Source organism: Monopterus albus, unplaced genomic scaffold (genome assembly GCF_001952655.1).
Source record: "Monopterus albus unplaced genomic scaffold, M_albus_1.0 scaffold88.1, whole genome shotgun sequence".
NCBI lineage: Eukaryota > Metazoa > Chordata > Actinopteri > Synbranchiformes > Synbranchidae > Monopterus > Monopterus albus.
Window position 1 is genome coordinate 249,715 of NW_018127968.1, and position 10,363 is coordinate 260,077.

The following is a 10,363-nucleotide window of genomic DNA, read 5'->3' on the forward strand; positions in this document are numbered from 1 at the left end:
TATTTAAAACAGGTATTTGCCACTCAGTCTTAAATAGTGTTTGTGTTTCATTTACTGAACAAGTGCTGACCTATGATTTTTGAGACCTAGTTTAAAATGCATTGGCTTTAAATTAAACTTTAAACATTCTGAAACATGTCCTATATGGAGGCTCTAAGTACTTAGTTCAACATGTTTTATATGTTCATACAAATATAATGCTAGACTTTAAAATCTGCGAGGAGTACTAATTAAAACTGCCCTCAAACTAGATGGCATGGGTCTTTTGTTTAACCAGATTAGACCCAATTATGCCATGCAAAAGGCAGTTATACAGTGACATTTCTGCATTATAGCTTTTCTTAAGTTTTGAACTTTCAAACTAAATTAGTTCATGAAAACCTGCAGTTCACTCTAAGCCTCGGACCATGGGTACTATAGAAAACAAGGCCCAAGGGAGCTGAGAACACCTCTAAAAACCTCAAGTGTTGGAGCTAGTCAGCACAACAGCTTGCTCACATCTCCATATGAATGGACTTGGACTTGGACCTGAATGCTGAACGGCATCATTTAGAATAACTGAGTATCTAAATAGCTACAGCTAAGAAGTGTGAAGTGTGTTGAAATGTACATTTTATATCAAAAAGTCAAACCTAAATCAATTTGCCCTTGTCAGGGAGAAGACAAATGTTCCATCACAACCTATAACAGAAACTCCTTCACTTGTTTAAGGTAGCATGACCCCATTTTATCCAAAGGGTGAGGGAATACATAGCTTGTATTTACAGTTGCTGCCTTTCGCAAATTACATAAGATAAGTCTACAAAAACTAGACTGAACAATTAAAAACAATAGAACCCTCCCAAATGATATAATTTGGGAGGAATGGTGAAGTATTCATCATTTAACAGATGGCCAATATGGCTGCTTGACAGTAGCTTCTCTCTGTGAATGAAAACATAAAAATATAGAGTGTAATCAAATCATTACGGACTTCCGGGTGAATTTATGGATCTAATTAGATCAAGCTAACACAGTATTGGTTTATTTACGTTGTTTGTGTTTGTTATAGAGTATAATGAAATCATGTGCCTTCCTGTTAACAAACTATAGTCACAGAAATGTATGGAGAATGAAATAAGAATTTAAAAAATGGGATACATACGTAGAGACAAGCAGTGCAGGGGGTGAAACAGATCTGTAGTGGAGAAAAGAAAAAGAATTTCCCACCTGAGTCTTTGTTATTGACATTTCCTATGTGTGTTGGTGCTTCGTGCCGATTTAAAAGCCTCATTAAAGAGGCGCATATGTAAAGGACCACAGGCCACCAGACGTCATGCCTCCAGGATCAGCACACAGCTGCCCCTACCCCGCTGACCTCTAGCTGCTCTTCATCAGCTCTCTCCAGGGCTGGAACGGAGCAATATCAATCCCCTTCTCTCTCTCCTTGCCCCATGTCACCTCCCTGACGTCCTATTGATATTTCTACCCATGTTTGCATTCAGTCGCTCTTAACCCCTTTTTGTCTTTTTTTATTTAATTTCCTTTCTATCAATGACCCTCTATTCTTACTAAAGTCAGAGCCAAAGTGAGGCTCCACAAACATGACCACTACCACAAAGATTAAGAGTCTTGGTCTAATTTACGACATTTTCTTATGGCGTACACTTAGCAGTACTATAAATGACTGTTTTAGTATGGGCAGTCCCTTGGGCATCAACCTCTTTATTGTTTTCTTTAGACTCAGTGCCACTTACTCGGATGCTGTGTTCTACAACAGAACAAGACCATTGTAACCACAACCTGGAAATAACTGGCTTCTTGTGTTTTCTGTTGTTGCATTCTTAAAATTCAATACTTCATGGAAAGTAACTAAGTACATTTACTCAAATATTGTACTTAAGTACAATTTTGAGGTATCTGTACTTTATTTGTATTTTCATTTTCTGCTACCTCAACCTTTGACTTCACTACATTTCAGTCAAATATTGTACTGTTTATTTCACTACATTTATTTGAGAACTTTAGTTGCTAGTTACTTAATAATACGACATAATCATAACACCTTGTTGATTACTGGCGGAAAATTCATAAGCTACCAGCCGTTCACATTATAAGTATATAAACTAGTTACACAACAGCTCCACCTTTACCAGCTGCAAAACTAAATGCAATGTGCACAATAATACATCCAATAATATGACAAACATTGATGTGTAATGTGTGATTCTGCACAGCTTTTGCTACGTTAAGTATATTTTGAGGCTAATGCTTGTATATTCACTTAAGTAACATTTTTATGAAGGACTTTTACTTGTAACAAAGTATTTTTACACTGTGGTATTGTTATTTTTACTTAAGTAGAGAATCTGAGCACTTCTTCCACCACTGTTCATCCTCTGGATGTAATGAAACATAACAGCAATTTTTGCTTTCTGGTGATAACCTAACAGACGTATCTGTGGACCTCTAGCTCACTGATGGGCCCCTATTAACTCCTCTCTCTCTCTCAGCTGGCCTGAGGATCAGATGCTTAAGGGTGAGTTACAACCACTTCTGTTTTCTGTGTGTGAGATTTACTCAAACAAGCTCTGTATATCATTCAAACAAGCACAAAGAGTGCTCTGAACTTTAACCCTAACACTAACTACATTCATTTTCAGCAGTTGCTGTATACTCAACATAACATAGCAGGCCGTCGTGTCTCCACAGTAGCTATAAAGATCATATTTATTGTTTTTCTCCTGTAACTGTCTGACTCGCAACAGAGTCGTGACCCCTAGATGATGAGTGCAGATCTAATTCCCTGTATGTCTGTGATACAGCAGATGGCCTACACACTGCAGGCACACCTGAGTGTCTAACCCTCAAATGAAAACTGTTTTCCATTTACTGTGATTTATATTGATTCTCATCCAGTTTTTACTCACATAAATGTTCTGTTCTATATGGTTTTGTTTTCTCTCTACTGCTCAAACTTCATCTTGGAACTTGCAAATTCAGTATAAATCTTCTTTTACATTTGATCATCTTCATATCACAGAGCAGTGAAAAACTAAGGCTACAGTGGAGGTCTGCTTAGCACATCAGACAGTCCTCCTCCAGCTAGCCATCTCAAATAACCTGGTTTCCAATAGAGAATAAATGAGGATGCTGTAAAAAAAAAATAAGTCATTGTAATGATTCAGCCATCGACCCAGTGGACCCCTGCCATGGCCGCCCACTCGGCTGCTATGCTCCAGGCTCTCACTTGGCTAGTAGCCTTGACCCTGTGGAGTGATGGAGCCTCAAATCAATAGTAGACCACAAGATGTTGTGTTTAGCAGAATCATGAATCTTAAGGTGCACAGGAATGTTCTTTTGCATCTTGGAAAAGAACAAATGGTCAGTGTTTACAAGACAGTGCATTCAAAATGATCTCCATTTAACATGTAAAAACGATTACTGTCAGGGGTAATGCAAATACCAATTTACACAGTGACAGAGACGGTGGCATTATCAAACTTTTGCATTTTCATACCCCCTAAACGCCGTTGCCATGTAAATGGACAGCCAAAATGGCAAAAGACTTTATTATCAGGTGAAACTGTTTCCACATAAACAGCACCTTAAAAAGCTGCATCAGAATTAGCTAGAGCTGAATTAAACTATTTATTAACATTTTATACCATACATTGGAATTATACTTACTGTCTATTACAGTTTGTTTAAACAATATTCGTAACAGATTTCACAATCAGCTTTACTGACCAGGTGTGTTGAACACACGAGGAATTTGACTCTGGTACAGTGACTCTCATGCGCATGTACAATGTTGCTCCATAAGGCAACAAGTAAACAAGGTAACACTAAGTGAATAAGAAAACAAAAACAATGTGCAATCAAGAACAAGGTATGTGCATTAGAAAAATAAAAAAATAAAAATAAAGTACTCCAGAAGTTGACCTAGATGGCACCAAAGCCCAGAGACAAAAACACAGGGAGCACTGGTTGACCTACACTGCACTGACAGGTGCTGAGAGCCCAGAACTTGACTTACTGTGGACTGGAGTTTGTATAGTAAGCCATAAACATAAATGAAACAAAGTGTAGTGACAGTAGCCAAAATGCCATTCACTGATTCATTCGAGTAATTCATTCATTCATTTATCTGCTCACTAAGTCAACAACATAATGCCTTTTACCTTCACCGTCCTTTCTTTATACCATCTTCATTCATTCATTCATTCACCTCTCCCAAAGAGTCACTGATATTACATTATGTGTTCATTCCTTCCCTCCAGTTGGACAATGATTCACTTATTACGGTACAAAGCATTCCAACACAGTGAAGAATACTGTAATGAAATGCGCTGGGATTGGACTTAATGTTTTTAACAGCCATATCAGTGCAGGAGGAGATCCGTGAAGCCCGCACAGACTAACACTGTCTGACAAGGGTTATAAGGTAATGGAGATTAGGTCATGCTTTCAAAATCATCAAAGAGAACCTTGCTGGTAAATGTAGTTAATCCAAAAACATCTGTAAAATGTTTACATCTGTTCACTTGTTAACTGCTGAGCTAGGAGATAAACAGTCATTCAAAATTAATTTTATGATATATTATTCAAGCATGTGATGTGACAGTCCAACTCTTCAGTCTCACATCTGCTGCTCTGTTCTGTAGTACTACCGCTGTCCATGGCAAGTAGAGAACACAAAGCATTCCGTTTAATTGGGATGTTATGTCATGTATGAACCTGGGATTTTCACATGCTGTACAGGAGAGCTATTATGACTGTTAAAAATGTCTATCAAAACAAACCACCATTATGTCAGAGGGGCTACTGACTTATCACATACATATACAAAGGGCCTTAAAAAAGGTGAGTAGGGGGGTTACTGTTATTTACAAGTGACAGCAGCTGAGAACATCACTCTATTTTAATTCTCCCCCCATTTAAGTCGCTCACAAGGAGATTCCTGAGAATCTGAGCTCACAGGAAAGAGAGGGCAACCCCTGATTCAGTTGCCCTAACAAACATTTCAGAAGAACTGTCTGAAACTGTACTGGGGACACTGGGGCCAATCCCAGATGACATTAGGCAAAAGGCAGGGTGCACCCTGGACAGGTCGCCAGTCTATCACAGGGCTGACATGTAGACAAACACTCACACTCATTCCTAGGGGCATATGAGAGTCACCACTCAACCTAAGCTGCATGTCTTTGGGAGGACGCTGAAGCACCTGGAGAGGACCCATGCAGGCACAGGGAGAACATGCAAACTTCACACAGAAGGCCCCGGGTTGCCCAGGGCTCGAACCTGGAACCTTCTTGTTGTGAGACAGCAGTGCTAACCACTGCATCACCATGCCACCCAGGTTTTCTTAATATTAAATATCTTCAAGGTTTAGGCAAGAGCTATTAAATCAAAATACATTAGAGTAAAAAAAAACAATCAAGGATTGTTTTTATTGTATTTAGTGTACAGGTAGAGCTGTGCAACAACATTTAGACCTTATGGTAAAATGATGAAACAGAAGCGAACAGTTAAATGAATCGAGAGTTTTAGTGGCTGGTTGTAAAATTCCTGGAAGGGTGGGAGCTTCTAGGTCAATTTATGACCTCAGTTTTGAAAAACTCGTTGTCAAGCCCCTGATGCAACTTTCAGCCAAAATGTAAACTTAAGTTGAAATAAAGTAGTATAAGTATAAGATATATTTGTGGTGCATCTAGATACTCTTCCCCTAACCGAATCACAAAATAGATGGAGACAGTAAGGAGAGAAATGCAACATCGGAGACAGATGGTGTTAAACGAGCTGAAGCCCATTTCGGTGGCCTATACGCAGTGTGCACAGTGAGTTACCTGAGGCGCCATAGTTTGTTACCTCTGTTTTCTAAAAGCCCCTCCTCGGACGGAGCCCTCTGCCTCGGCGTCACTCGAAGTTCACTTCCGTACAGTCCCCTTTCCTAAGCTTAAATACACACTCACGGTTATTCACACAAGCGCACACGCAGACCTTCACACAGCGTCAGGCGCGTTTGCAAATAGCGTCCAGCGGTACTTTTTCTTCTCAGGAGACGCAGGAGCTGTTGGAGGTTCCTAAAAGCAATTTTGTGATGCGAAGTTAACAAAAGCCTTACTGCTTTTCACGTGCTCCCTTGAGGTAATTTTTTTTTTAAAAAAGGGGGAGATCAGCCTCTCATTTCAGCAGTTTCGGGGCTAATGGGTGAATCTGGTTAATTGCTTATCAAATTTCTGAACAGCGCAATTTAAAACCAGTATTTGAATGGCAAAATGAATAATTCCGTGAAATAACCCACTCTTCTGGACCAGAGGAATTCAAGGTATGCTCTTATAAACCATGACTATATGCATTACAATTATCTCGGAGGTTTCCTACTGTGCGTAATTTACTTTAATTTCAGCTTCAAGTTGGAAAGCCTCTGGCAGCTGTCGCTCGCCAGTTGGTTTGATGGATTTGAATGCTTTAAGTGTATTTGTGCCTTTCTGTGAGATTAGATAGAGAGAGAGAGAGAGCAGGGGAGTTTGTAGTGAGTCTAATTTTAGGTTTCTTTTTATTGAACCCTTCTGTGTGTATGCGTTTTTTTTTAACTTGTTCTTTGATTTATATTGTGATTTATGTCATTCCGTTAATCCTAGACATGTATGGTCGACAGCCCAAAGGTCTGTTTTGTTAGAGACAGGTGCAGTGTGTCAGAATATCTGTAAGGTTTCAGTGTGTAGCTAAGGATTGAGTGATGCATGTTGTAACCTACAGCTTGCAAGTCATCTTGAAACAAATATGGGATTTTGGGCCACATAAATAAAAATGAATTGATTTGTGTTTTTGTGTGCGCACGTGCACTTGGTATCACTCACACTGTGGGGACCAAAACCTGTTTTCATACTCACATTGTATGGGTTAGGGTACCCCCTAACTTCCTCATGGGGCTGGTCTCCACCATGGAAATCTGAATTATAAGGTGACAACTTGGTTTACATAGGGTTAGGGATGGGTGAGGTTAGGGTAAATCTTCATGGAATTAATATAAGTCAAAGAAAAGTCCCTACAAGGAAAAAACAAACGTGTGTGTATGTGAGAAAGAGAGAGAGAATCCTGGATTTTAGGACTGGTCACCGTCTGACTTCTCCCCATCTTGTCTTTGTTTTTCTCCTGCAGTGATCATCTCTGTGCAGCTTCTCCTCTTGTGGAGTGAAGATGTACCGGAGTGTGTATGTGCTGGCAGCACTGCTGATTCTTCTGGTGCTGACACCTGTGGTACCCAGTAGCCAGTCCTGTCCCAGGAGCTGTAACTGCTACCAGGCCAATGAAGTTCACTGTACCTTTCGCTCCCTGCTCACTATACCTCCGAGCCTGCCTGCACAAACACGACGTATAAACTTAGGGTACGGGATAAGGAACACACATAAACTTAAAAGTATGCAAATACTAAGCTAGTGTTTTCATTTACTTTGCAAACACATCAACGGAGTTTGTAATTAGATGCCAAACTGCAATTAAGTAATAATCTAACATGGAAATGATCTTGTTTGTTGACTTGATGTTGTTTTAGGTTGATGATGGTGTTTCTCTGCTCCCATAGGTTCAACAGCATCAGCAGGCTCCATGACAGTTCACTGAGTGGGCTAAAACAGGTGGAGCTTCTGATGCTCCACAGCAATGACCTCCACCATCTTCCAGATGCAGTGTTCAGAGATATGAAATCACTGCAGGTAAACAGGAAAACAAGCAGCAACAGCTTGCATTACAAAGTACATTTGGCCTCTGTATTTGAGTTACAGAATCTGGGATCTGAGAGAGAGGAAATTTAAAATAAATCAAAATCAATGAAAGTTCACTGGGTAGGACAATCAAAAGATGATGCAGAAACAGCATTTTGTGGTGGTGGAGATAGGAAACGATCCTATAAAAACCTCTGCTGGTTCTTAATTTGTAGTTATCTTTATGAAACTACAGTAGAACTGTCTCTCAGGCAGCCAACATTAAAAGTATCCTGTAACTTCTCTTTGCCAAATCAAACTATCATTGCTAAATTATAAAATTTATGGCTGTTAATGGCAAAAATAAACCATTGTTTCCACACATATTTAACCTTGAATTCTTTTAACGTTATCGATTTTTAAAGTAGCAGATGGGGACATCGAACCTGGAGCAAGGCACAACATTTACTTGAGTGCCTACAACTCCCAGGCAAGGAGGACCACACAGGGGCCTCTGCACCACTTCAAATGGGAAAGCTCAAATCACAAACATTCTCCATATAGTACTTCACAGTCAAGCTCCCTAACTATGAGAAATGAATATACTTAAACTGTTTAACAGAACAGATTTCAATATATTAACACAAGGAATCTGGGGATTATCAAGATATATAGCATTTGTCAAATGGTTTTGGCACATTTTAGAGAACATGTTACCTTGATAAATATGCCTAAATCTTGCAGTTATGTTGTTAATAACAAATAGATTCATAAGAAGATCAACTTTACATTTGATTTGTGAAACTAGTCTGCAAAGTAATTTAGCAGTTTACATCAATCTGTTCACACTTTTCAGCAAATACCTTCTGTACCAAGTAAATGTGCCATTGTTCTTTTCATTTACCAGTGACAGGAAATATATTATTTTTTTAGCATCAACCTCAGGGCAGAGTTAGCAGTCCATGAGAGGTGTGATATTACTCAACAAGCAATTATTCCCTTCATCTCTTAGGCAGATGCTGATATATTTGCCATTATGTGATAATAGGACCCATATTTACTTGCGCTGACATTGCCACGTGCTAGGTCTGTCAGCAGCTGGAATTCTTTCAGCTAAGTATCCCCACTGCAGAAACACAATTGCACAACCTGGTTTTCATGGTGTGCCGTCTTAAATTTCTGGTGGGCTCTATGGCTAGAATAATGATAGGGCCCCAAGAGTCTTCTGCAGAGGATGAAGGGCTAAAATTCATATTTCATAAGTTAAAAACCACTAGTGCTGCTTTATCCTTTTAGTTGTCAGTGCTTTGACCCGATGGCCTCACAGCATTACAGCATATCCATTTTTACATATGATAAGGTGAGCTGATGAAAATATTCATATTTTTAAAATGTACACAGCGTTTTGCTTACATAGAGCTTTTCACTCTTCATTCTCATTTCAATTCTCCTCACATTATTTGTCATAAATTCAATTTACAAGCCTGTGATATCCAATGACAGAATTATGATCATAGCAGAGACTTTGATTCTTCATCAGCCTTGATGTCTTTTTTGTTCACTTCATTTCTTCCGCCCCCACAGACACTAAAGCTGAGTTATAATAAGCTGACAGAGATCTCCTCATCTCTGACCTTCTCCGGCCTGACCTCACTTCTGCGTCTGTACTTGGATCACAACCTTCTGCAGCATATCCACCCCCGAGCCCTGCTCCAGCTGCCAAGCCTCAGGCTGCTGCGTCTGCAAGGGAACAGACTGCATCAGCTGCACCCTCATGCTCTATGCACACTGTCCCTGCTAAATACATATTACTTTTCTACACTCAGGTGAGCTTCAGCAATAACAAGCACATAATGTAATCATCATTTTTGGGCAAGATACAGTACTTATGAAATTTTGTTTTAGTAAGCAGATATAACTCTATTTGTGATTCTGACAGTGAGGACAGAAAGGAATGTTAACGTTCTGTAGTATGTAAAGTTTGTTTATCCTACAAAGAAATAGGGAGGACACCTTACAGTTTTCTCAGTAATGTGATTTGTGAAAATATGACATGAAAAATCATAAAAAAACATTTGAGAAACACATGTGACTTGAGCTGTTTTATCACCAAGTGATAGATAACTGATTAAAATGCTCCAGAACTGGAAATAATGTGATACTGGACTGACTTTCCTATAGCCTAATAGAAAGGTAAAATTTCCACCACTGGTTTTTGGTATTTAAAGCTGTACCAACATCATCCATGATGCTGTCATTCCGCTGCTGTCGAGTGAAAACATAATTTGGGTCTGAAGACAAAGAAATGCCAAAACTGATGGCTGATTTTATTACCACTAACCTGCACACTCCCTCATCTCTTTCTCCATTCCTCTGTGTTCTCCTGCCTCATCTTCATCTCAGTTTTTTTTTGTCCTTTCTTTCCCTTGTTTAGGCACTTAGATCTGTCCAACAACAGTCTAACCACTCTGCCCAAAGACACCTTAGTGAAAGCACCTCTGCTGGAGACCCTTGTGCTGCATGATAATCCATGGAGTTGTGACTGTAGGATGAACTGGTTTCTCACCTGGAGTCTGGCGCATTCAGGTTACTGTCATGTCTGCAATATCAGTTTTATTTTATTTCTCCCTTGTCTCACACATACAGCTGTTTTCTTGTTTTGCCTCTGAGCAACA

The 10,363-nt window shown here is 39.5% G+C and overlaps 1 protein-coding gene across 3 annotated transcripts in view; it reads left to right on the plus strand.

Moving 5' to 3' along the window:
• Positions 1 to 5,906: 5,906 nt before the first annotated feature.
• The window catches only part of LOC109964407 (immunoglobulin superfamily member 10-like), a 17,784-nt gene continuing 13,327 nt past the window's right edge, over positions 5,907 to 10,363 (plus strand). For 2 of the 3 annotated variants that reach the window (XM_020607697.1, XM_020607699.1), the window contains exons 1-5: positions 5,907 to 6,310; positions 7,147 to 7,373; positions 7,571 to 7,700; positions 9,273 to 9,514; positions 10,123 to 10,274. In XM_020607697.1, the coding sequence (XP_020463353.1) occupies positions 7,186 to 7,373; positions 7,571 to 7,700; positions 9,273 to 9,514; positions 10,123 to 10,274 (712 nt within the window). In that variant the 5' untranslated portion in view covers positions 5,907 to 6,310; positions 7,147 to 7,185. The remainder of the gene's footprint in view (positions 6,311 to 7,146; positions 7,374 to 7,570; positions 7,701 to 9,272; positions 9,515 to 10,122; positions 10,275 to 10,363) is intronic. The other variant, XM_020607698.1, reaches the window with a different exon arrangement.